The 27,099-nt window shown below is 40.1% G+C and overlaps 1 protein-coding gene across 3 annotated transcripts in view; it reads left to right on the plus strand.

Annotated features, from left to right (window-relative positions):
* The window catches only part of Tlk2 (tousled like kinase 2), a 123,611-nt gene that overhangs the window by 64,730 nt on the left and 31,782 nt on the right, over positions 1-27,099 (plus strand). For all 3 annotated transcript variants that reach the window (XM_045158796.1, XM_045158795.1, XM_045158797.1), the window contains 7 exons: positions 514-609; positions 1,146-1,238; positions 12,690-12,800; positions 21,031-21,167; positions 21,347-21,499; positions 22,741-22,807; positions 24,185-24,282. In XM_045158796.1, the coding sequence (XP_045014731.1) occupies positions 514-609; positions 1,146-1,238; positions 12,690-12,800; positions 21,031-21,167; positions 21,347-21,499; positions 22,741-22,807; positions 24,185-24,282 (755 nt within the window). The remainder of the gene's footprint in view (positions 1-513; positions 610-1,145; positions 1,239-12,689; positions 12,801-21,030; positions 21,168-21,346; positions 21,500-22,740; positions 22,808-24,184; positions 24,283-27,099) is intronic.

The following is a 27,099-nucleotide window of genomic DNA, read 5'->3' on the forward strand; positions in this document are numbered from 1 at the left end:
GGAGGATCACCGTGAGTTCAAGCTGTTCCTAGGACTACAAAGTGAGTTCCAGGTCAGCCTAGGCTAGAGTGAGACCCTGCCTGAAAAAAAAGAAAAGAAAAAATTTTAAAAAGAAAGAAAAAGAACACAAAAAAAGAACACAAACAAAGAAACATGAACCAAGCCGGGCGTGGTGGCTCACGCCTTTAATCCCAGTACTTGGGAGACAGAGTTAGGAGGATTGGCGTGAGTTTGAGGCCACCCTGAGACTACAGAGTGAATTCCAGGTCAGCATGGTTTAAAGTGAGACCCTACCTTGAACCCCCCCCCCAAAAAAAGAAAGAGACATGAACCAAGCCACCATATTTATTCCTGGGTCTCCTGTTTGACTTGTTTTACTTTTATTATGATCATGATGTTTTTCATCAGAAAGGTTTGTATTTGTTGTATAGAGGTAATTTTTTCCATTCTTACAAATGTTTGCGGAGAAAGATGTAATACCTTCCTGTTACTGGTAATATACTTTTATTATAGGCTCAGCAAAACAGCCCCTCTTCTACAGGATCTGGTAACACAGAGCATTCCTGCAGCTCTCAAAAACAGATCTCCATCCAGCACAGACAGACCCAGGTAGGTCGGGCATTGATGCGCTGCAGAGGTATGCTCATGAATAGATTTAATGACACAGAAGGTCTGTAGTCCCTCCATGCCTTTTGACATTTTAATTTTACTGGAACCACCAGTGTTTGGGTAATTGAATATACATAGTTGAATACTCTACTTTTCTGCCCTTCTACTTTCTACGTGCTTCCACTAGATGGCGTGTTTGTGACTTAGAAATTTGTATCATGTCTTTTCTTATATGTCCTTTTCTACTAAAAGTTAGTTTCATTTCTAAAGCACTGTATTTTCTGTATCATTCATTGAACAATAGCTAGAGAATTTGTATATTTGATTCCAGAACTAACATGTTTTTGAGTACAGGTATAGTGGGGTTTTGCTAAGGGTTAAAAGAGTGGGGTGATGAAAGCAGTTTGAATTTCTGGAGCTATCCCACCTATTTATGTTAACAAGTACTTCTTTTTGTTTGCAGAAAAGTAATGAGAAAAATATGATGGCATGTAATATTTTATGACTAATTCAAAATTTTCCTTTTGCCTCTCTAGTCTGACCTCACAATAGAAAAAATATCTGCACTAGAAAACAGTAAGAATTCTGACTTAGAGAAGAAGGAAGGAAGAATAGATGATTTATTAAGAGTAAGTACTAAGAGTAAGTAAGATATGTGATAGCAAGTACCAGTTACATATATTTGGATTGTGTGCATGTTGTAGAAATATTTATTGTAGTCAGTAACAGTAAAGTGATAAATATTTGGGTATTTTCCTTTATTCTGAGGGAATCTCAGAAGGAACTAAGATATTTTCATTCCAAACACCAGCTTTAAATTGTAAATCTTATTTTGTAGTTTTTAATGTTTGAATTCATGTTAGAGAAATAAGTATGTGGAGTTGTATTTCACGTAGAACTGTAGAATTGGTTTAAAATGTTACATTTGAAAGTAGCTATGAATGATTTTAAAATCAATTTATGTGTGTATGTGTGTGCATTGTCAGAGGACAGCTTTGAGGTATCTGTTCTACCTTGTTTGAGATAGGGTCTCTTGCCACTGCAAACAAACATCAGAGTTAAATAGCCCAAAGGCTTTAGCATGCTGGGTTCACAGGTGTGTGTGATTCTTTATCAGCCTTAACATACATGAGTGCTGGGGAGCACATTGACAGTCTCTTCATTTATCTGTGTTTCTCTTTCTGTCTCTCTCTCTTTCTTTCTTTCCTTCTTTCTTTCTTTCCTTCTTTCTCTTCTTCCTTCCTTCCTTCTCTCTTTCTCTCTCCCTCCCTCCTTCCCTCCCTCCCTCCCTCCCTCCCTCTTTCTCTCTCTCTCTCTCTCTCTCTTTTCTTTCTTTCTTTCTTCCCATACTGAGTCTCTTTTATCCTCTGCTGTTTTTGACTGGACTTAGAATATGTCTTGGCGCTGTGTGCCTAGCATTTTTTCTTGGGCTTCCTTCATCATCTTGGCCAAAAGTTTAGCATCTTTTGCAGCCTCCTCCTTAGTTTCCTTAGTGTGCTCTTTCTTCAGAGCAATATGCCAGCATTTATGTTGCAGGATACAGGGTAACAAAACACTGGAGTTTAGGTGCTTTGGTCTAACAACATACTAGCAGACTTTTTCTTTAGAGGGAATGAGCTGTTCACAGATTTTGCTAGCTCATTTGGGCCCCAGACTATGGGACTTGCTAGACTCCGTCAGTTTAGGAATATCTTTTTCTATTGTTGAGATCTCTGGCTGGCATCCATTATGTGTTTGCCACAGCTCTTTGGACTATGACAGAGACACTCCTTATCTCAGTTGCAGTCATATTTACCATGGGTCAGGATACCCTGCTTCATGGTAGAATCTTATTTGCTGTTCTCATAACTGATTTAGATTACTCAAACCTTTCATTCTTCAACCAGAACAGTAGCAGCAACTTCTTTGGGTATATATTTCTCATAAAAAGTACAAAGTACTATAGTTACCTTCTCATTGCTTGGGCAGAGCACCCAACCAAAAGCAGCTGACGGCAGGAAAGTTTTTATTTTGGTGTATAGTCTTTTTTTTTTTTTTTTTTTCGGTTTTTCGAGGTAGGGTCTCACTCTGGTCCAGGCTGACCTGGAATTAACTCTGTCATCTCAGGGTGGCCTTGAACTCATGGAAATCTTCCTACCTCTGCCTCCCGAGTGCTGGGATTAAAGGCATGCGCCACCATAGTCTTTTTTTTTTTTTAAATAATACTTTTGTTCATTTTTATTTATTTATTTGAGAGTAACAGAGAAAGAGGTAGGTAGAGAGAGAGAGAGAGAGAATGGGCACACCAGGGCTTCCAGCCACTGCAAATAAACTCCAGACGTGTGCGCCCCCTTGTGCATCTGGCTAACGTGGGTCCTAGAGAATCAAGCCTCGAACTGGGGTCCTTAGGTTTCACAGGCAAGCGCTTAACCACTAAGCCATCTCTCCAGCTCTGGTGTATAGTCTTAAGAGTAAACTGCAAGATGGCAGGGGCGAGGATGCGTGAACAGAGACTGGACATTACCTCTGCCATCTCAGGTGGAAAATAGCAGCAAGAGAGTGAGCTGATTTCTGGCAAGAAAGAGCTGACTGTAACACCCCTAAGCCTATACCCGACAACATACCTGCTGCAGCCAGGCTACACCTCCGAAGTTGTCACCAGCTGGGGAGCAAGAATTCAAAACACACGAGTTTATGAAGATACATCTGATTCTGACCATCACACACAGTTTCTATTAATTGTCCACTGCAGTGAGATTTGACAGCCAGTGCCTAGAAGGTATTTCAGTTTTATCTTGACGTAGCTCAGAATGTGCGGCGGGTTTTGTTTTGTTTTTGGTTTTTAATTTTAAGATGAAGCACTCAGGCTCTGTTTACTCTTATTTATTTATTTTTGAGGCAAGTCCAAGAAACTATTCCCCCCACCCCCACTTTGTTTTAAATGGGAGAGAGACAGAGAGATGTGGCATGCCAGGGCCTCTAGCCATGCAGTCAAACTCCAGACACATGTGCCATCTTCCGTGCATGTGTGACCTTGTGCGCTTGTGTCACCTCGTGCCTCTGACCTGTCTGGGACCTAGAGAGTCAAACACTGGTCCTTAGGTTTTTCAGGCAAGTGCCTTAAACAATAAGCCAACTCTCCAGGCCATGTTTATTCTCTCTCTCTTACTTTATTTTATTATTTTTTTCCCTCATGGTAGGGTTTTGCTCAAGCCCAGGCTAATCTGGAATTCAACTCAGTAGTCTCAGGTTGGCCTTGAACTCACGGCAATCCTCCTACCTGTGCCTCCCAAGTGCGGGGACTAAAGGTGTGTGCCCTCACACCTGGCTCCATGTTTAATCTTTTTTAAATTTAAATTTATTTATTTTTATTACTTTAATTTTGAGAGAGGAAAGGAGACACAGAGAGATAATGGGCACACCAGGGCTTTACAACCATTGTGAATGAACTCCAGATGCATCCAACCCCTTGTGTGCATGTGTGACATTTCACGCATGCATCACTGCATCTGGCTACATTGGACCTAGAGATTCAAATATGCATTCTTAGGCTATGTAGGAAAGTGCCTTAACTGCTAAGCCATCTCTCCAGCTTTACTGTTTTTTTTTTTTTTAAAATATTTATTTATTTGAGAGAGGGAGAGAGAAAGGAAGAAATAGATTTCTTATTGTTTAGGTTTGAGATTTTTGTATATTTTGGATATTGATCCTCTATCAGATGTATAGCTGGCAGATTTTCTCCTGTTGCCTCTTTGCTCTATTCATAGTGTCCTTGGCATATAAAATCTTTGTAATTTCATTAGATCCTAGTGGCTAATCTGTGGTTTTATTGCCTGAGCAATTGGGGTTATATTCAGGCAGTCTTTGCCAAGACCAGTATGTTGAAGTTTTCCCTCTAGCAGTTTCAGTTTCAGGTCTGATATTAAGGTCTTTGATCCATTTGGACTTAATTCTTGTGCATGGAGAGAAATAACAATCTATTTTCATCCTTCTACAGACACATATCCAGTTTTCCTAGCATTACTTGCTGAAGAGGCTGTCTTTTCTCCAATTGAGTATTTTTTGGCATTTTTGTCGAAGATCAGGTGGATGTAGCTATCTGTACTTAACATCTCATCTGTCCTATGCTGTTCCATTGATCTACGTATTTGTTTTTATGCCAGTACCCTTCTGTTTTTGTTAGTATGGCTCTGTAATAGAGGTTAAAATCAGGTGTGGTGATACCACCAGCCTTATTTTTGTTGCTCAAAGTTGTTTTAGATATACAAGGTTTTTTGTGCTCCAAATGAATTTTTAGATTGTTGTTCTATTTCCGTGAAGAATGCCATTGGAATTTTGATGGGGATTGCATTAAATGTATAGATCGCTTTTGGTAAGATTGTGGTTTTCACAATCTTGATTCTTCCAATCTAAGAATAAGGGATGCCTTTGCATTTCTTAGTGTCTTCTGCAATTTCTCAATTGAGTGTTTTAAAGTTTTCATTGGAGAGATTCTTCACTTCCTTGGTTAGGTTTATTCTAAGGTACTTTATTATTATTACTACTTTTGATACAATTGTGAATGGGAATGATTCTCTGATTTCATCCTCTGTGTATTTGTTTTTAGCATATAGGAAGGCTACTGATTTCTCTGTTTATTTTGCATCCTACTACATGGCTACAAGTGTTTATTAGCTCTAATAGTTTGCTGGGATATTCTTTAGGGTCCTTTATGTATAGAATCATATCTGCAAATAATGATAACTTGATCTCTTCCTTTCCAATTTGTATCCCTTTTATGTGTGTGTCTTGCCTTGTTGCTATGACTAAGACTTCCTGTTCTATATTGAATAAAAGTGGGGACAGTGGACACCCTTGTTTTGTTCCTGATTTTAGTGGAAAAGCTTCAAGTTTTTCCCCATTTAGTATTATGTTGGCTGTAGGCTTGTCATAAATAACCTTAATTATGTTGAGGTATGATCCTTCTATTCCCAGTCTCTGTGGGACTTTTATCATGAAGGGATGTTGGATTTTTTTTTTCCCCCTGAAGTAGGGTCTCACTCTAGCTCAGGCTGATTTGGAATTCACTCTGCATTCCCAGAATGGCCTTGAACTCATGGCGATCCTCCAACCTCTGCCTCTTGAGTGCTGGGATTAAAGCCGTGCACCACCACGCCCAGCTTGGATGTTGTATTTTGTCAGATGCTTTTTCTATATCTAATGAGATGATCATGTGATTTTTGTCCTTCAGTCCATCTATATAATATATATTATATTTATCGATTTGTGCATGTTGAGCCATACCTGCATCTCTGGGATAAAGCCTACTTGGTCAGGGTGAATGGTTTTTCTGATATATTCTTGCATTCTGTTTGCCAGTATTTTGTTGAGAATTTTTGTATCTATGTTCAGGAGGGTGATTGGTCTGTAATTTTCCTTTTTTGTTCTATCTTTGTCTGGCTTTGGTATCAGGGTGATGCTGGCTTCATAGAAGGAGTTTGGTAGTATTCCTTTCTTTTCTACTTTATCGAAAAGTTTGAGAAGCTTTGGTATTCTTCCATGAAGGTCTGGCAAAATTCACCAGTAAATCCATCTCGGCCTAGACTTTTTTAGTTGGGAGATATAACTGGCTGGATCTCCATACTTGTTATAGGTCTAGTTAAGTGTCTAATCTCATCTTGATTTAATTTTGGTAGGTCATATAGATCAAGGAAATCATCCATTTCTTTCAGTTTTTCAAACTAGTAGAGCATATATTCTTATAGCATATTCCTATGATTTTTAAAAATTTCTTTGGTATATGTTGTGATGGTGCCTTTTTTATCTCTAATTTTATTAACTTGTGTCTCTTCTCTTTCTTTTGGTCAGATTTGCTAAGGGTTTATTAATCTTGTTTATCCGTTCAAAGAACCAACTTTTTGTTTCATTGACTCTTTGGATTGTTTTTTAGCTTCTATTTCATTAATTTCTGCCCTAATCTTTATTATTTCTTCCTGTCTACTGATTTTTGGTTTCCCTTGTTCTTCTTTTTCTAAAAGCATTAAGTTATTTACTTGTGACCTTTCTAATTTCTTATGATAGGCACTTAAAGCTATAAATTTCCCTCTTAGGACTGCCTTCATTGTGTCCCAAAGGTCTTGTTATGTTTTATTCTCATTATCATTTGATTCTATGAATTTTTCAATTTCCTTTTTGATTTCTCCATTGATCCATTCATCATTTAGTAGTGTATTGTTTAGTTTCCATGACTTTGTGTATGCTTTGTAGCTTTTCACGTGATTCATTTGTAGTTTAATCCCATTGTGACCAGATAAAGTGCAAGGAATTATTTTAATTTTCCTATATTTGTTAAGATTTGCTCTGTGTCCTAATTTATGCTCTATTTTAGAGAATGTTCCATGTGCTGCTGCAAAGAATGTATATTCTGCAGCATTTGGATGAAATGTCCTGTATATATCTGTTAGGTCCATTTGTTCTTTGACCTCATTTAATCCAGGTGCTTCTCTGTTTGTTTTTTGCCAGGATGACCTGTCAATTGGTGGGAGTGGGGTGTTGAAGTTACCCACTACAACTGTGTTTGGTGTTATCTGTGACCCTAGTTCTAATAGCATTCATTTAATAAATTTGGGGGCCCCCATGTTAGTTGCATATATGTTTAGGATTATAATGTCCTCCTGTTGGAGTGTGCCTTTAATCAATATAAAGTGATCTTCCTTATCTTTCCTAACTAATATTTGCCTGAAGTCTACTGTGTCAGATATTAGGATTGCAACCCCTGCTTGTTTGCTAGACCCATTTGCTTCAAACACTGTTTTCTAACCTCTCACCTTAAGAGTATGTCCATCTTTTGTAGAAATGGCAGCAACAAATTATCTTGCCTTTTAACCCAGTCTGCAAACCTGTGTCTTTTGGTTGGGGGCATTGAGGTTGTTGATACTTAGAGTTATTACTGAAAGTTGTGTGTTTATTTTTACCATTTTTCTTGTTTTGTAGCTCTTCAAGTTTTACCTTTGTGCTCTTGTATTAACTAGTATTTGAGTATGGGTTTTTTTTTTTTTAATTTAATTTATTAGTTTTCATTTCAGTGAATACAGGCAGTTAGGCAGTTTGGTACCATTATTTAGGCTCATCTGTGATCTACCCCCTCCCATTAGACCCTCCTTGTTAATGAAAATGGGTTGTGCATTGTGGAGATAGCCCCCAGTTATTAGTATGATGAATGTCTCTGCAAATCATGACCCAACATGTAACTCTGACATTCTTTCCGCCCCCTCTTCCGCAAGATTTCCCTGAGCCATGTTGGGTTCATTTTTGGTCTGCGTATGGTTTGTTTTTTTCAGGTTCCTTATATGTGTGCTTTTCTTTCTCTGTAGCATGAAGGATCCTTTCAAGTATTTTCTGTAGAGCTGGTTTTTCTTCAAATATTCCTTTAGCCTGCTTTTGTTGTGGAATGTCCTTATTTCTCCATCTATTTGAATGGATAGCTTTGTAGGGTAAAATAACCTTGGTTTACAGTTGTTATCTTTCAGAACATGGAATACATCATTTCAAGCCCTTCTGGCTTTGAAAGTTTGTGTTGAGGAATCTGCTGTGATCCTGATGGGCTTGCCTTTTTTATTGACTTGATTTTTCTCTCTAATTGCTTTGGATATATTTTCTTCGGTTTGTGTGTTTGGTACTTTAATTATAATATGGTGAGGAGAGGTTCTTTCGAGGTTTTGTCTGTTTGGTGTTCTCAAGGCTTACTGTATCTGCATTGGCATCTCGTTTCCTATTTGGGGGAAGGTTTTTTATGATTTTGTTGAAAATGCCCACTATGCCTTGAGTGAAATTCTTCTCCTACTATCCCCTGAATTCTTATGTTTGATCTTTTTATAGTGTCCTGAATATCTTGAAATTCCCATTTATACCTTCCTATTAGTCTTTCTCTTTGTTGGACTGTACAGATCTGCCACCTGGTCTTCTAGTTTTTTTATTTTTATTTTTGCTTTTGCTTTTGCTTTTTTCCCAGAGGCTGCTTTGGCGTGTTTCTCAGGCACCATCTGTACTGGAAATTTCTATTTTTTTAATTTAAAACAAATGACCCAGGTTCAGTTCCCTAGTTCCCAAATAAAGTGAGATGCACAAGGTGACATGTGTCCAGAGTTCTCTTGGCATTGGCTAGAGGCTCTCATTGTCTATTCTTTCTGTCAAATCAATAAATAAAAATGTTAGAATGAACATAGGAGAAATAGATAAACTAGAAGTCTTAAAGAATACAACCTTTTGTAATAAAATACTAATAAATAAAAAGAAAAAAAAATAGAGAAGAATTATGCCTATGTGGAAGATAGAAACAGAAGCTGTTTCGCACTGACTACTTTAGAAATAAATCTCGGGCTGGAGAGATGGCTTAGCGGTTAAGGTACTTGCCTGCAAAGCTAAAGGACCTTAGTTTGATTTCCCAAGACCCACATTAAGCCAGGTACAAGGTGGTGCATGTGTCTGGATTTCATTTTCAGTAGCTGGAGGCCCTGGTGCACCCATTGTTTCCTTCTCTCTCTCCCTCCCTTCTTCCCTCCCTGTCTTTCTCTCTCCCTCTCCCTCCCTCCCTCCCTCCCTGTGTCCATCTGTAATAAATAAATGAACAGGTTTTCTTTCTTTTTTATTAAGTTTTTATTAATTAAAAATGTTTTTTTGAGCCAGGCGTGGTAGCACATGCCTTTAATCCCAGCACTCGGAGGCGGAGATAGGAGGATCGCCATGAGTTCAAGGCCACCGTGAGACTACATATTGAATTCCAGGTCAGCCTGAGCCAGAGCCAAACCCTACCTTGAAAAACCAAAACATAAAAAAAAATATTTTTTAATTTTTTTTATTAACAACTTCCATGATTATAAAAAATACCCCATGGTGATACCCTCCCTCCCACCACTTACCCCTTTGAAACTCCACTCTCCATCATACCCCCTCCCCATCTTAATCAGTCTTCTCTTTTACTTTTGATGTCTTGATCTTTTCCTCCTCTTATGATGGTCTTGTACAGGTAGTGTCAGGCACTGTGAGGCCATAGATATCCAGGCCATTTTGTGTCTGGAGAGAGCATGTTGTATGGAGTCCTGCCCTTCCTTTGTCTCTTAAATTCTTTCTGCTACCTGTTCCACATTAGACCCTGAGCCTTGGAAGGCATGATAGAGATATTGCAGTACTGAGCACTGCAGTCATTTCTTTCCATCACTGTGATACCTTCTGAGTCGTTCCAAGGTCACTGCCATCTGAAAAGAAGATTTTCAACCAAAAGTGAGAGTAGCATTAATATAAGGGTATGAACATTAACAGAAGTGCTTACTGGGCAGTTTGATAAGCATAGTATATACATTTGGCCAGACAACAGCAGATATTAGACCCCTAGGGCTCATGACTACCCCTGTTTTAAGTTTTCAGTATCAGGGATGTATTCCCTCCCATGGAGTGGGCCTCCAGTCCAATTGGAGAGCAGTTGGTTTCCACCATGACAGACATGCCACGATTGCACCCGTTGGCTCATTTGGCCTGGCTGGTCAATTATAAGGCTTGCAATGTCCACTGTTGAGTATCTTCACTGGTGATTTCTCTTTCTCCCATTGAATTGCATGTAGAATGTCTTCTTCCAGCTTTCTGTCAGCTCTTCTACATGGAGGAGGTGATCAGCTCAGTTCCAGCAAGATTTCTCAGGTTTTCTTACCAAAAAAAAAAAGAAAAGAAATAATATTTTAGGTTAGGAGATACAGTTCTATGTCCAGTAGAACACTTTCCTAGCATGCTCAAGGCCCTGGATTTGTTTCCATAGCATCACCACCTCCCCAAAACTTGAAAAATAAATAAATAGTAAATTACATATAAAGAACATTTATATAGTTTAGAAAACAAATATGTAATTGTTTTGTTTTTATAAGTGCTTAGTCACCTTTTTCATTTACTCTGAAACTGTTTAATCTTTTTGTTTTTGTTTTTTTTTGGTTTTTCGATTTTTTGAGGTAGGGTCTCACTCTAGCCCAGGCAGACCTGGAATTCACTATGGAGTCTTAGGGTGGCCTTGAACTCACAGTGATCCTCCTACCTCTGCCTCCTGAGTGCTGGGATTAAAGGTGTGTGCCACCATGCCCGGCTAGGATGTGTTTTAATTTTTTTTAATTTATTTATTTGAGAGTGACAGACACAGAGAGAAAGACAGATAGAGGGAGAGAGAGAATGGGCGTGCCAGGGCTTCCAGCCTCTGCAAACGAACTCCAGACGCGTGCGCCCCCTTGTGCATCTGGCTAATGTGGGACCTGGGGAACCGAGCCTCGAACTGGGGTTCTTAGGCTTCACAGGCAAGTGCTTAACCGCTAAGCCATCTCTCCAGCCCATAGGATGTGTTTTTATTTTGTATCCTGCTACATGGCTATAGGTGTTTATAAGCTCTAACAGTTTGCTGGTATAGTCTTTAGGGTCCTTTATGTATAGAATCATGTCATCTGCAAATAATGATCACTTGATCTCTTCTTTTCCAATTTGTATTCCTTTTTATGTGTGCCTCTTGCCTTATTGCTATGGCTAAGACTTCCAGTACTATATTAAATAAAAGGAGGGGCAGTGGACACCCTTGTCTTGTTCCTTTTGATTTTAGTGGAAAAGCTTCAAGCTTTTCTCCATTTAATATTATGTTGGTTGTAGGCTTGTCATAAATAGCCTTTATTATGTTGAGATATGTTCCTTCTATTCCCAGTCTCTGTTGGACTTTTATCATAAAGGGTTGTTGTATTTTGTCAGATGCTTTTTCTGCATCTAATGAGATGATCTTGTGATTTTTGTCTTTCAGTCCATCTATATAATGTATTACATTTATCGATTTGTGTATGTTGAGCCATCCCTGCATCTCTGGGATAAAGCCTACTTAGTTGGGGTGAATGATCTTTCTGATACATTCTTGTATTCTGTTAGCCAATATTTTGTTGCTAAATTTTGCATCTTTGTTCATGAGGGAGATTGGTCTGTAATTTTTGTTGTTGTTGTTGTTCTATTTTGCCTGGTTTTGGTATCAGGGTGATGCTAAATAACCTTTTCTTTATTTTCAGAGTTTATTGTGATGCTAGGGATTAAATCTAGGGCCTTGGGTATTCTAGGCAAGTACTGTGCCACTGATCTACATATTCAGCCTCTTTTTTATATGTCTGTTTTATTTTATTTGTAAGCAGGGAGATACAGAGATAGAATGGGCATGCCAGCACCCCTAACCATTGCAAAAGAACCCCGGACGCATGTGGCAGTTTGTGTATCTAGCTTTATGTGGGTTCTGGGGAACTAAACCCAGGTCATTAGGCTTTTTCAGGCAAGCATCTTAACCACTGAACCATTTCTCCACTCCCCCCCCAACCAGCTTCTTTTGTGCGTACTTTAGACATGTATTATTTATGATAGGTTAGGCACAGATTAACTGGTTATTGTGATGAGGAAAACATGATCAGTAGAAAAATACGTATATTTCTTGTAACTGAATTTATTATTGATAATTTGATAATGTTACAAGTGATTAATGAGGTTTTTTTTTTTTTTTACTTTTACTTTGCTTACTCTTGTTTCTTTTAACCTAAATTTTGCTTATTTTTGTTTTTTGAGGTAGAGTCTTGGTCAATCCCCAGTTGACCTGGAATTCACTATGTAGTCTCAGGCTGGTCTCGAACTCATCTCTGTCTCTCCAGTGCTGGGATTGAAGGTGTAGACCATCCACACCCAGCTAAATTTTACTTTTGAATTTTTTTAAGTGTTTTTATTTTTATTTATTTGAGAGTGACAGAAAGAAGGAGGCAGAGAGAGAGAGAGAGAGAGAGAGAGAGAGAGAGAGAGAGAGAGAGAGAGAACAGGAGTGCCAGGGTTTCCAGCCCCTGCAAACGAACTCCAGATGTGTGTGTCACCTTGTGCATCTGGCTAACGTAGGTCCTGGGGAATCGAGCCTCAAACCAGGGTCCTTAGGCTTCACAGGCAAGCACTTAACTGCTAAGCTGTCTCTTCAGCCCTTAATTCTGATTTAATAGTAGGTAGAAATGATTTTTCTCTGTCTCTAGAAACTAGTTTTCTAAATCTGTCTTTCTTGTAACTAATTAAAAAACATTTTTCCTTTGAAGGCCAACTGTGATTTGAGACGGCAGATTGATGAACAGCAGAAGATGCTAGAGAAATACAAGGAACGATTAAATAGATGTGTCACAATGAGCAAGAAACTCCTTATAGAGAAGGTTAGTGAATAACAGTGTCTTGAAATTTATATCCTACTTAATCCTACTTAATGTGAGACACTATGTAGCTCCTTATTTTTTCTTTCTTTCTCTCTTTCTTTCTTTCTTTCTTTCTTTCTTTCTTTCTTTCTTTCTTTCTTTCTTTCTTTCTTTTTTTCTTTTTTGGTTTTTCAAGGTAGGTTCTCATTCTATCCAAGGCTGACCTGGAATTAAATCTGTAGTCTCAGGCTGCCCTTGATCTCATGGCGATCCTCCTACCTCTGCCTCCTGAGTGCTGGGATTGTCGGCATTCGCCACCACGCCTGGCTCTTTTACATTTATTTGAGAGAAGGAAGGAGAGGTATATAGGATGGGCTCACCAGGGCCTCCAGCCGCTGCAGACGAACTCCAGCCACATGCATCACATTGTGCACCTGGCTTGTGTGGGTCCTGGGGAATCGAACTTGGGTCCTTTGGCTTTGCAGGCAAGTTCATTAACCTGTAAGCCATCTCTCCAACCCTAGCTCCTTATTTCTTATCTGAGATGAAATTATATTTATTTATTTGCTTGCAAGCAGAGAGAAAAAGAGTGGGTGCTCCAGGGCTTCTTGCCGCTGTAGAGTTACTCTAGACACATCCATCACTGTGCATTTGGCCTTATATGAGAACTGGGGAATTGAACCCGGCTTGTCAGACTTTGTAAGCAAGAGCTTTTAGCTTTTGAGCCATGAAATTATTTAAAGGCAGGATTTTTTTAGGAAAAGACTTTTTGTGATAATTCTTTCCGCTTGTCCCACCAGACCAAGACTCCCCAGGGTCGTAATGTGGACCATGTCTTTCTGGTGTTCATTGCTTTGAGTGTGAACCCGACAACCTAAGCTTGTCTGAGTTGAGTTTATTTGGGGTGTTGTCTTTGTATCTCTCCCCTTTTCTCTTTCATATCCATCCTGTGAATTGAAGTCACTGTACTATTATGATCATAAAACTTAGCAGTAATTATATAGAGTTCATATTAGGTATAGCTTATATGTATAATATGTGACAATTGTTTTGTGCCTGAAAAGTAGTTGTCATATCTACCTATGATTACTTTCATTGCCTAATATCTACTTTATTATAGCAATTGAATTGCTGCAGATTTTCTTTAGTAGTCATTAGGAGCTATCTCTAGGCAATTTTTAAATAGAAGTGGTTGGTTCCTCATGAAATTGTAAGAATTATGAAGCCGGGCATGGTGGCACACGCCTTTAATCCCAGCACTTGGGAGGCAGAGGTAGGAGAATCACTGTGAGTTCAAGGCCAGCCTGAGACTACAGAGTGAATTCCAGGTCAACCTGAGCTAGAGTGGGACCCTACCTCAAACAACCAAGAAAAAAAAAAGAATTTTGAAGTAGAGGTTTGATACATGCTGGTGGTTTTACTTTTGCTATAATCTTTGGCTTGCTGTTACAAAGGTAAGTAGCATGCATTTCAGTAACAAAATGGATTGTTTTACTGAGGTCAGAAATACTGGAAGTGGACGGGTGGATCGGTAGCTTAGCAGTTAAGGTCCTAATGTGATTTTGGTTCCCCAATCGGCACGTAAAGCCAGGTACACAAAGTGGTGCACATATCTGGAGTTTGTTTACAGTGACTAGAGGCCCTGGCACACCCATTTTGTCTGTCTCTCTCTTTTTTTATTTTTTATTTTTTTTCCAACCTGTTTTTCAATATATTTTCAAATAAATTACTTAATTTATTTGAGAGAAAAAGGCAGGCAGAGGTGTGGACAAGTATGGACAAACCAGGGCCTCCTGCTACTATAAATAAACTCCAGATTAATGCACCACTTTGTCAGTCTGGCTTTACGTGGGTACTGTGGAATTGAACCCAGGCCATCAAGCTTTGAAAGCATGTGCCTTTAAGTGTTGAGCAATCTCTAAGTCCAAGGCTTACAATGAGACCTTGCCTCAAAAAAAGAAAATGCCACAATACTATCTTTCAAAAGATTTGTATTCCAAATACATAGGTTCCTATAACCTACTAATTAAAAATTAGCAGGACTGGGCCAGGCGTGTTGGGACACGCCTTTAATCCCAGCACTCTGGAGGCAAAGGTAGGAAGATCTCCAAGAGTTCAAGGCCACCCTGAGACTACATAGTAAATTCCAGGTCAGCCTGAGCTAGCTTGAGACCTTACCTCCCCAAAAATTAGCAAGACTTTGATGAGACATTTAAAATGGACATATAAAGAGATGCAAATGAGTATCACATGAAAAGATCCTTAGTAGCCGGGTGTGGTAGAAGAGAGGAAGCGGAAAGGACAGGGAGAAACTATGGCTTCCTAAAAGTGATTTTGGGCTGGGCATGGTAGCACATGCTTTTAAACCCAGCACTAGCGAGGTAGAGGTAGGTAGATCACCGTGAGTTCGAGGCCACCCTGAGACTACATAGTTTTCCAGGTCAGCCTGGAGCAGAGTGAGACCCTGCCTGGGAGGGCAGGGGGAGTGATTTGGAGTCATTAAAAAGTCAAACCAAGCCGGGCATGGTGGCACACACCTTTAATCCCAGTATTCATGAGGCAAAAGTAGGAGGATCATTGTGAGTTCAAGGCCACCCTGAGACTAGAGTGAATTCCAGGTCAGCCTGGGCTAGAGTGAGACCCTACCTTGAAAAATAAAAAAAAAATTAAAAAGCCAAAGAAAAAAAGATCCTTAGTGTCTTTATGTAACAGGACAGCAAAGTTACAGCCATGCACGTGGAATGACTGAAGCAGCAACACTGGCACTGTGGAGGGCTGGGGCATGTGGGCCCTCAGGTGTCTCCGCGTGCAAGTGTAAGTGGCATAGCCATGCAGGAAAATCTTTGGAAAGATTTATGACTCAGGTAAATATATACTTGTTCATGACTCAGCACTTCACATCACGTATTTGCCTAAGATAAATAAAAGTAAATGTATTCACAAACATAAAAAATTTTTCCAACTTTTTGTTTGTTTATTTATTTATTTTTAAGGTAGGGTCTCATTCTAGCCCAGGTGGATCTGGAATTCACTAGTAGTTCAGGCTGGCCTCTAACTCTTGACAGTCCACCTGAATGTTGGGATTAAAGACATGTGCCTCCATGCCCTGCCTAACAGTTTCATAGTAGCTAAAATTCAGGACTTTTCAAGGTAACTAGCAACAGGTGAATACAAAAACAATAATGGTCTGTTTACATATTAGAATACTAACATAACAATATGAATGAATGAATCTAATAAACATAAGGCCACAATATGGGTGTGGTGGCACATTCCTTTAATCCCAGCACTCTGGAGGCTGAGGTAGGAGGCTTGATATAAATTCAAGGTTTGCCTGGGCTTCAGAGTGAGTTCCAGGTCAGCCTGGGCTGTGGTGAGATCTTGCTCTGGATTAAAAAAGAATACATCAAAATGAAAAGGAAAGGAAGGAAGGAAGGGAGGGAGGGAGGGAGGGAAAAGAAAAGAAAAGAAAAGAAAAAAGAAAAAAGAAAAAAGAAAAGAAAAGAAAAGAAAAGAAAAGAAAAGAAAAGAAAAGAAAAGAAAAGAAAAGAAAAGAAAAGAAAAGAAAAGAAACAAACACAAGCATGGCGGCACATGCCTTTAATGCCATCAGTGAGCAGGGAAATGAAGAGCATAACTACCTGGACTACACTCTCGAGCTCCAGGTCAGCTCGGCTAGCTAGAGTGCAGTCGTGTTTCAAGGAAAAAAAGAAAGGAAGAAGCATAAGGTGTGGCTCTTCATTTAGCTGACAGTTTACATGTAGGGAGAGAATAAAGTATGTGTTCACATTTACAAGGAAACCTTCTCAGGTGAGCAGGGTGCTTAGTAGGAAGTACTCCAAAAGAAATCATGGGCAGGGAAGTGATTGAGGAAAACTGCAACAAGAGGGCAAGAACATGTTTTAGAGAGAGAACTGTAGCTAAAGCCTGGATATGCTAGTCATGGAGCAGTGCACAGACATGAGGGCCTGAGTTCTGATCCTGCTACACTTACTTCTGCTGCTAGGACACAGCACCCAACCAAAAGTGGCTGATGGGTGGAAAGGATTTCTTTTGGTTTACAGTCTCAGGGGAAGCTCCATGGTGATGGGACAGCATGACAAACAGGGGTGGACATCACCTCTGCTACAGTCGGTGTAATATAACAGTAACACTCCTAAGCCCAGCCCCAGAAACACACCAACTCCACATTGCCACTAGCTGGGGACCAAGCATTGAGAACACATGGCTTTATGGGGATATGTGATTCAAACCACTGCATTCCACCCCTGCCTCTCATAAACTGATTACCATCTAAGATGTAAAATGCAACGCATTCTGTTCCACTTTAAAAGTCCTCATAGTTATCAATTCCAATGCATTTCAAACATCCCCGTAGTCCAAGAGCCTATAAAACCAGAAGCACTTAATGGCACAGAGTAAATAATCACACTGCAAAAGATGGTGGTATTGCAACGAAAGATTGAAACCAATTCAAAATCTAAAACAAACAGGTAACCATTAAATCCTGTAGCTCCAAGTTCAACATCTGTAACCAGTGAAGTCTATGGAGTTCCAATTCTGTCCCTCCAGTCCCACAACTGTAGGTAGAGGGGGAACGTCATCCTTAGCTAGCAGCTCTCCTTGGCAGCCATCCAGCAGTCCTAGTACCTTCAGAAATGTTCTGTGGTCTCCACTGTCACCATGCCGTGGTCCACATGGCTTTTATTCAGTGACTATGACCCTGCTGTCCATCACTGAAGGCTCATCTTCACATAACTTGCAAATCCAATAGCCCTTTTCTGCACTTGTCATGCTCCCATATAGCAAGTGCGCTACCAGGTTTTTTAGACCAGGCAGGAATAAAGCCGGCATTGAAGAACAGGACACTCCTTTGGCATTCAGACCCCTTACTTGCAGAAAAGTCAGCATTCTCTCTACTGTCCTAGGTAGAACACCTGTCCTAATCTCTCAAACTATTGCAGCTGAACTGAGCTGTTATGTTGTCTCTTGCTCATAATTTTCATTTCTTTCTTTCTTTTTTTTTTTTTCAAGGTCAGGTCTTGCTCTTGCCCAGGCTGACCTGGAATTCACCATGTAGTCTCATGGTGGCCTCGAACTCAAGGTGATCCACCTACCTCTGCCTCCGGAGGGCTGGGCTAAAGGCGTGCGCCCCCATGCCCTGCTCATTTGCATTTCCTTCTGTACTTTCATATCCCTTTGCTCGCACTGGTACATCTCTTCTATATCCAACACTGCGCAAGCTCTCATGACCAGGTAGAGGGATGTAAGCCTCTCGCACTCACTGTTTCCAGCCCAGTCCACACAGATTTGTTCTTCCCTTCATATGTTCAGTGTATACAGTCCACAGTTCCTGCATTTAGGTCTCTGAAACTCTAACCAGATGGTCCATCAAACTGCTTCTAACACTGCAAGGCCAAAGTTTCTAAATGCTTCCATAGACCTCCAGTAAATCAGTTCCAAAAGGCCAAAAGCCACACACACACAGTCAGATTTCTAGCAGCAACAACCCCACTACTTGTAACAATTTTCTGTTGTAGTTATCTTCTCAATGCTGGAACAAAACATCCAACCAAAAGCAGCTGATGGGAGGTAAGGGTTGTTTTTTTGTTTTGTTTTGTTTTTTTTGGTGGTGGTGGTGGTTCTTTGGTTTTTTAGCATACTGTTTTAAGGGGAAGTTTCATGATGGCAAGGGACAGTGTAGTACGAACAGGGTTTGGGCATCACCTTTGCCAACAACAACTTGAAAACAACAACAGGAGAGTGAGCCAGACTCCAGCAAATAGGAGCTGGCTATAACACCCCTAAGTCCACCCCAGAAACACCTCCTCCATCAAGGCTCCACTTCCCAAATTGCCATCAGCTGAGTACCAAGAATTCAGACACATGAATTTATGGGAGACATCGGATTCAAGATGCCAAAGATCCCCAGTGCACCTGTAATCCCAGTGATGTGGACACAGCAGCATGCATGTCCCTGAGACTTGTTATCCAGGCAGCCTAGCCAAATGGGTGAACTCCAGTCAACAAACAAGATACAGAATAGCATCTACCTCTGGTCTCTACACATGTGAATACATTTGCATCCATGTGTAGCCCATGCATGAATATATGCATACACATGCATGCTATGCACAATCACAGGTATAAACTGTCTCAAGGGGGCATATCTCATGGTACCTTGTTCTTTTTTTCATGTCCTTCATCACAATCTATATATGCAATTACAAATTAGTATATTTATTGGTTTCATCTCCCATTAGATCTTAAGCACCAATTTTTATCCATGTGCTTTGTTTGCAGCCTTCTATTCTTTGTGTTAGAATTGGTTTTTAGTAAATTAGTGTTGAATGAATGATTCTCTGAAATATAAGTCTTGCAGTAACAATTCTATATGGAGGTAACCTTGTATTTTCAGCTTATGGAGGGCTTTTCCATATCAGGACCTCTTGTTTGGCAATGTAGTTATGGAAGGTTTGGTGTATCATGCTAGAAATGTTCAAAGCAATGTTTGTTTGTATTTTTTCGAGGTAGGGTCTCACTCTAGCCCAGAATGACCTGGAATTCACTATGTAGTCTCAGTTTGGCCTCGAACTCAGGGTACTCTTCCTGTTACTGCCTCCCAAACACTGGGATTAAAGGTGTGCACCACCAGGCCTGGCTCAAAAATGATATATATATATATATTAGTTGTATTTATTTATTTGAGAGAGAGAGAGAGTAAGAATAAGTACATGTACACCAGGACCAGTGCACTATAAACAAACTCCAGATGTATACACCATTTTGTGCATCTGGCTTTATGTGGGTACTGGGGAATTGTACCCTGCTCATTAGGCTTTAAGCACTGAGCCATCTCTCCAGCTCCAAAGTGATGTTAAGAGAAGATGAATTGGAAGCTGTTCTCTAGAATAGATTAGATGGAGAAGAAATAGAAAATTGAGAAATAAGTTAGGAGTTGGGCATTATTGTGGTCCAAATAGAAGATGGTGGGGAATTCTAAGATAAAAGATAGCCAAGGGCTAGAGAGATAGCTCAGTGGTCAGAGACTTTTCTACGGAGCCTTAACAACCTGGGGTTCCATTCCCCAATACACACATAAAGTCACACACACTTGAGTTTGTTTACAGCGGATGGAGGGCATGGTATGCCCATTCTCGCAGTCTGTCTCCTCTCTCTCTCTCTCCCTCCCTCTCTCTCTCTCCCTCCCTCTCTCTCTCTCTCTCTCTCTCTCTCTCTGCTTGCAAATAAATGAATAAAAATTAATATACAGGGCTGTGTGTTGTGGCACACTCCATTAACCCCAGCACTTGGGAGGCAGAAGGAGGAGGATCACTATGACTTTAAGACCATTCTGAGACTACATAGTAAATTCCAGGTCAGCCTGGACTAGAGTAAAACCCTACCTGGAAAAAAAAAAAAAGAAAGAAATTAAAAAACAAAACAAAAAGGCTATGCCAGGCATGGTGGCAAATTCCTTTAAATTAATCCCAGTACTTGGGTGGGAGAGGTAGGAGGATCATTGTGAATTAGAGGCCAGCCTGGGACTACAGAGTGAGTTCCAGGTCAGCCTGTGCTAGAGTGAGACTCTATCTTGAGAACCAACAAAGCAAAACAAACTAAGATAAAACACCAAAAAAGATAGCCTAATCAGAAAAACTTTCATTGTCCCGTTTCTACTTTGTGGATGGAGTATATGCCAGCTGAGGTGTCTGACTATTCTCACAGGGTGTGTGTTTCTAAGCAGTATTGTCCTTGATAATCTTGCAGTTTAATTTAAAAACACTATTTATTTATTTCATTTATTATTTGCAAGCAGAGAGAAAGAGAGAGAAAATAGGAACACTAGGGCCTCCAGCTACTCCAGATGCATGTGCCACTGTGCATTTGGCTATGTGTGGGTACTGGAAAATTACGTCTGGGCTGTTAGGCTTTCCAGGTAAGCATCTTAACCACTGAGCCACCTCTCAGCCCACTCTTACACTTTTAAGGTTTTTTTTTTTTTTAACGTTTTTCGAAGTAGGGTCTCACTCTATTCCATGCTGACCTGGAATTCACTATTGTAGTCTCAGGGTGGCTTCGATCTCACGGTGATCCTCCTACCTTTGCCTCCCAAGTGCTGGGGTTAAAGAGGCGTGTGCCACCATGCCTGGCTTAGAAACTGTGTGCTGGGATTAAGGGCATGCACCAAAAAGTGTCTTTTTCCATCTTAATCAATGTGTAATTCCTTGTTTTGGTCCTTTCCCCTCAGTCAAAACAGGAAAAGATGGCATGCAGAGATAAGAGCATGCAGGACCGCTTGAGACTGGGCCACTTCACTACTGTCCGGCATGGGGCATCTTTTACTGAACAGTGGACAGATGGCTATGCTTTCCAAAATCTTATCAAGTAAGTGAATTGTAATGATTTAAGTAGGGAATTAATAAGTTTTTGGGGCCTTTTACCAAAGATTTTTCTAATTATAAGTACTAATAATACTAGAAGTGACATTACTTGCATTCATTCCACAGTAATGATATGACATTTTTCTATTTTCTTCCTTTGTGTTACATCTTTTATATCTCTAGGCAACAGGAAAGGATAAATTCACAGAGGGAAGAGATAGAAAGACAAAGGAAAATGTTAGCAAAGCGGAAACCTCCTGCCATGGGCCAGGCCCCTCCAGCAACCAATGAACAGAAACAACGGAAAAGCAAGACAAATGGAGCTGAAAATGAAACGTATGTTCTTTATTGATGTAAACCGAGACACCACACCTATCCCTGAATACACATGTCTTATTTCACAAACGCCCAGCTCTTTTAATTTTTTAAAATTTTATTTTATTGCTGGGCATGGTGGTGTACACCTTTAATCCCAGCACTCAGGAAGCAGAGGTAGGAGGATAGCTGTTAGTTCGAGGCCACCCTGAGACTACATAGCTAATTCCAGGTCCGCCTGGGCTAGAGTGAAACAAAACAAAAAAAAAATTATTTTATTGATTTTACTGAGTGGGAGGAAGAGAGGAAGAAAATGGGTGCACCAGGGCCTCTATCCACTGTAAATGAACTCCAGGTGCATGTGCCACCTTGTGCATTTGGCTTACATGAGTACTGGAAAATTTAATCTAGGTGTTTAGGTTTTGCAGGCAAGCGTTTTAACTGCTAAACTCTCTCCAGCCCTATTTCTTGTTCATTCTTGTTGAGATACAAGGAATGTGAGTGGGTTAGGTAGAAAAAAGGAACAAGTGAGCCAGGTGTGGTGATGTATGCCTTTAATCCCAGTACTCTTGAGGCAGAGGTAGGAGGATCACCATGAGTTCGAGACCACCCTGAAACTACCTAATGAATTCTAGGTCAACCTGAGCTAGAGTGAGACCCTGCCTTGAAAAAAAAAAGGTTGCATGGTGAGATACCAAAGTCCTGGTCTCTGATTTTTCTACTCTTTTTCCTGGTTTTGCAATAAAAAGTCTTAAGAGATCTTGAAAATAATAATTAAGCTCATTGACTTATTGTTTTGTCCTTAAGTATTTTTAGACATAATTTGTGGCTATCTCTGAATGGACTGTCGTCTGAACAATATATAGCAACCAAACCCATTTAATAAATAATGGCATGCATATATTTCTTTCTCTCTCTAATTTGGCTTTTCGTGGGATCTCACTCTAGTCCAGGGTAACTTGGAATTCACTATGCAGTCTCAGGCTGGCCTTGAACTCAGTGATCCTCTTACCTCTACCTCCCCAGTGCTGGGACTAAAGGCATGAACCCTTATGACTGGCTTCTCGGTCTCTTTTGTACAAATTAAACTTTTGTCTTTCTTCATATCACAAGTTTTCTCTTGACAAGAGGACTGCAAAAGAATCTGGCTCTTACTAATTTTAAATATGTGGCCAAGCAATGCCCTGATGTGTGCTTGAGCATTTCTTTTCAAATAAGTAGACTGATTATAATTTATTGAAATTACTGCTGTTGTTTTCCAGGTTAACCTTAGCTGAATACCATGAACAAGAAGAAATCTTTAAACTCAGATTAGGTCATCTTAAAAAAGTAAGCATAATGGGTAATTCTTCCTGGAGAAATGTGATTTGTACTTAACATTTGATATAGAAGTTATTTGATAATTTGGGCAAATATAATAGTAACTTTGAATTGTGGTGGAAAGCATGAATACCTGTTGTCAATGTTGTGTGTTGGTGTCTGATAATGAGCAATCAAGGGTTTTGATTTTCAAGTTAGTTCCAGTCACTTAGTGAGAGTATGTTTTCTCCTAATAACCCAAGAGGTTAAACTTAGAGTAGAAACCTAAGATATACAAACAGATAGGTCTGAAATTGATGTTCTATGCTTTATTTCTTGCCTAAGTACCTGAAGAAAATAAGGTTTTGTACTATCAACATTCTTGTTTTGGGTTTTTTTGTGTGTGCCCCCCCCCCCCCCAGGGTAGGGTCTCACTCTAGCCCAGGCTGACCTGGAATTCACTGTGTAGTCTCAGGGTGGCCTCAAACTCACGGCAATCCTCCTACCTCTGCCTCCTGAGTGCTGGGATTAAAGGCGTGCATCACCATGCCCAGCTTGTTTTGGGGTTATTTATTTATTTATTTATTTCTATTTTCAAGGTAAGGTCTCTAGCTCGCCTGATCTGGAACTAACTTTTGTAATCTCAGGATGGACTTGAATTTACAATGATCCTTGTACCTCTACCTCCCAAGTTCTGGGATTTAAAGCTTGTGCCACCACACTCAGTTTACCAACCATATTCTAACACCTAAAAGAATTTATTGGTATGTGCATTGGAGGCATGGTCTCATTGTATAATCCAGGCTGGCATTAAACTTGGCATCTTCTTGCCTCAGCCTGCTGAGTGCTGGGAGTATAGAAATTTTCATGTGTGGTGGTTCTTATTTCTGGTGGTGCTGGAGATTGAATTTAGGGCTCTGAGCATGCTAGGCAAGCACTCTCCCACTGAGTTACATCCTGAGCCCTGAGATAAGCGTAGAGTGCTTAGTTCATAAATTCAGCAGCCCAGACAGTATTTGTGGCTACTGTTTATAATGATAGTGATCAAAAATTGGTGTTTGCTTTTCATTTCACATACTCATGTTTATATTTTCTCTAAACTGTGTTGTTAGAAATCAGTAGAACTTATAGCATCAAGCATAATCTCTGACAAGAGAAGAGAAACAGATGACGAGCCTGCATTTTGTAAAAAGTATTTACATGTCTTTATGTGTATGCAAAGTCATTGCTGGTAACATACCCAAAAACTTAAAACAAGTACATCTGACACAGTGGGTATGAAGGTAGCAGAGTGAATAATTTCTTTAGTGTAAAACATCTTCCTTTAACTTTTCACATGAGCAGTAACTGTCGTTTTTAAAATGAAAAGGTAAAGTTTGCTGAATGCTGAGCTTTCTTTCCTTTCAGGAGGAAGCAGAGATCCAGGCCGAGCTGGAAAGGCTAGAAAGGGTTAGAAATCTACATATCAGGGAGCTAAAAAGGATACATAATGAAGATAATTCACAGTAAGCATCTTGGGGAATATGGGTAATACTCAGATTGCTGAATACTTTTTGATATTTTATTTTTTCTTTTCTTATATACTTATTTGAGAGAGAGAATGGGCATGCCAGGGCCTCCAGTTACTATAAATGAACAGCAGATGCATGTGACACCTTGGGCATCAAACCTGAGTCCTTAGGCTTTGCATGCAAGTGCCTTAACCACTATGCCATCTTTCCAGCCCTATAGTAATCTTTATTATGTGTGTGTGACATGTATATGTGGGTGCTCATGCAGATTTGTGTAAGTGGAGGCCGGTGGACAACCTTGGATGTCATCCTTAGGAATGCTGTCTTTTTTTTTTCTTTTGGTAATGTGAGAGAGTGTGTGTGAGAGAGAATTAGCACACCAGGGCCTCTAGCCATTGCAATTGAACTCCAGACATGTGCACCACCTTATATACATGTGTTACCTTGTACGTCTGGTTTATGTGGGATCTGGAGAGTCAAACATAGGTCCTTAGGCTTTGCAGACAAGCACCATAACCACCACTAAGCCATCTCGCCAGCCCTCTTTTTTATTATTAATTTATTTTTTATTAACAACTTCCATGGTTGTAAACAATATCTCATGGTAATACCCTCCCTCCCCCCACTTACCAGCCTCCTTTTTGTCTGTTTCTTTTGAAACAAGATCTCTTATTTATTATTGGCCTGGAGCTCATCAGTTAGGCTACGTTGGCTGGCCATTGGGCCCCAGGGATTTTTCTGTCTCTGCCTCTTCAGCACTGGGATCACAGGTGGACTCTTAATATGGGGAACATGGTTGTATCCTAAACTTATTTAACTTTAAGAGAGAAAAATGTGTTGAACGGGCACGGTGTCACATGCCTTTAATCCCAGAGCTGGGGAGGAGGATCACCATGAGTACAAAGCCAGTCTGAGACTACATAGTAAATTCCATAGTGAATTCTCAGCACTCAGAAGGCTGAGGCAGAAGTACTGGGAGATTATTGTTATCTTGGTTGACCTAGCAAGCTCCAGGTAATCCTTGGATGCATATTGAGACCCTGTGTCAAAAATTACAATAAAAGGGCTGGAGAAATGGCTTAGCAATTAAGCTAAGGACCCTAGTTTGAGGCTTGATTGCCCAGGATCCATATTAGCCAGATGCACAAGGGAGTGCATGCATCTGGAGTTCATTTGCAGTGGCTGGAAGCCCTGGCGCGCCCATTCTCTCTCTCTTCTTCTCGTTGTCACTCTCAAATAAATAAATAAAGATAAGACAAAAAATTTAAAAAATAAGAAAGCAATCTTAAAAAAAAATTACAATAAAATCTGGTGTGGTGGCGCACACCTTTAATGCGGTTAAGCGCTTGCCTATGAAGCCTAAGGACCCTGGTTCAAGGCTCGGTTCCCCAGGTCCCACGTTAGCCAGATGCACAAGGGGGCACACGCGTCTGGAGTTCATTTGCACAGGCTGGAAGCCCTGGCGCACCCATTCTCTCTCCCTCTATCTGTCTTTCTCTCTGTGTCTGTTGCTCTCAAATAAATAAATTTTAAAAAAAAATTAAAGAAAAACAAAAACAAACAAAACAAAAAACAAATTATAATATATAACATCAATAACAAAAATTATGAAGAAAATAATAGAAACAAGACAAGAAAAAATAACTTAGAATATATGTAACACTTTATAACCATCAATTTTAAGTCAGTGTAAAATATCTTGGAATACTGCATATAGTTTTGGTTTATTTGTTGTTTTGTTTTTAACTTAATGTGTAGCCGAGACAAGTTTTGAATTCTTGGACCCTACTGCCTCTACTTCCTAAGTGCTTGGAATACAGGTGTGTACCATCACACCCACACCCAGCTTCAGGCCTTTCTATGTATTTTCAATTTTTTTTATTAACAACTTCAGTGATTATAAAAAATATCCCATGGTAATGCTCTCCCTCCCCCCTCCTTCCCCTTTGAAACTCCATTCTCTGTCATATCCCCTCCCCCTCTCAGTCAGAGTCTCTTTTATTTTGATGTCATGATCTTTTCCTCCCATTATGGTGGTGTTGCAGACAGATTCAGGTTCGCTGAGATGAACCTAAAGACCAGACACAGATACGGAGGAAGGGATATTTATTGAAGCTTACAGATCCAGGGGAAGTTCCTTTACAGCAGAAGAAGCTGGCCTGCTTCACAGGACCAAGCAGAGAGAGAGAGAAGCACAAGCCACAAGCCAAAAAGCCACGCAGCACAGCACACTTCAGGAACTCCAGCTAGGCACACTTTGCATATCTTTAGATTGAAATCTGAAACCCACCACCACACTTTAAGATCCACCCAGTGACATTGCCTCCAGCCAGGTCGCTAAAGATGCAAACTACAAACAAATAAACAATGAATATATTGGGGGCCATCTATTCTATTCAAACTACCACAGATGGTCTTGTTGTTTTTATTTGAGAGAGAGAGAGAGAATTGGCGTGCTAGGGCCTCAGCCACTCAAGTCAAACTGCAGACACTTGTTCCACCTAGTGGACATGTGAGACCTTGTGCTTGCCTCAACCTCTGTGCATCTGGCTTACATGGGAATGGAAAGTCAAACATAGGTCCAACTAGGCTTTGTAGGCAAGTGCCTTAACTGCTAACCCATCTCTCTAGTGCCTTTTATTATTATTATTATTATTTTAAAGAATTTCTATGTGTGTGTGTGTGCGCGTGTACACATATATATCACGGTCTCTTTGCCACCCACTGCAAACTAATTCCTGACACTTGAGCCACGTTTTGCATATGGCTTTAGGTGTGTGGTTGGGGAATTAAACCCTAGGCCAGCAAGCT

Source organism: Jaculus jaculus, chromosome 9 (genome assembly GCF_020740685.1).
Source record: "Jaculus jaculus isolate mJacJac1 chromosome 9, mJacJac1.mat.Y.cur, whole genome shotgun sequence".
NCBI classification, from domain to species: Eukaryota; Metazoa; Chordata; class Mammalia; order Rodentia; family Dipodidae; genus Jaculus; species Jaculus jaculus.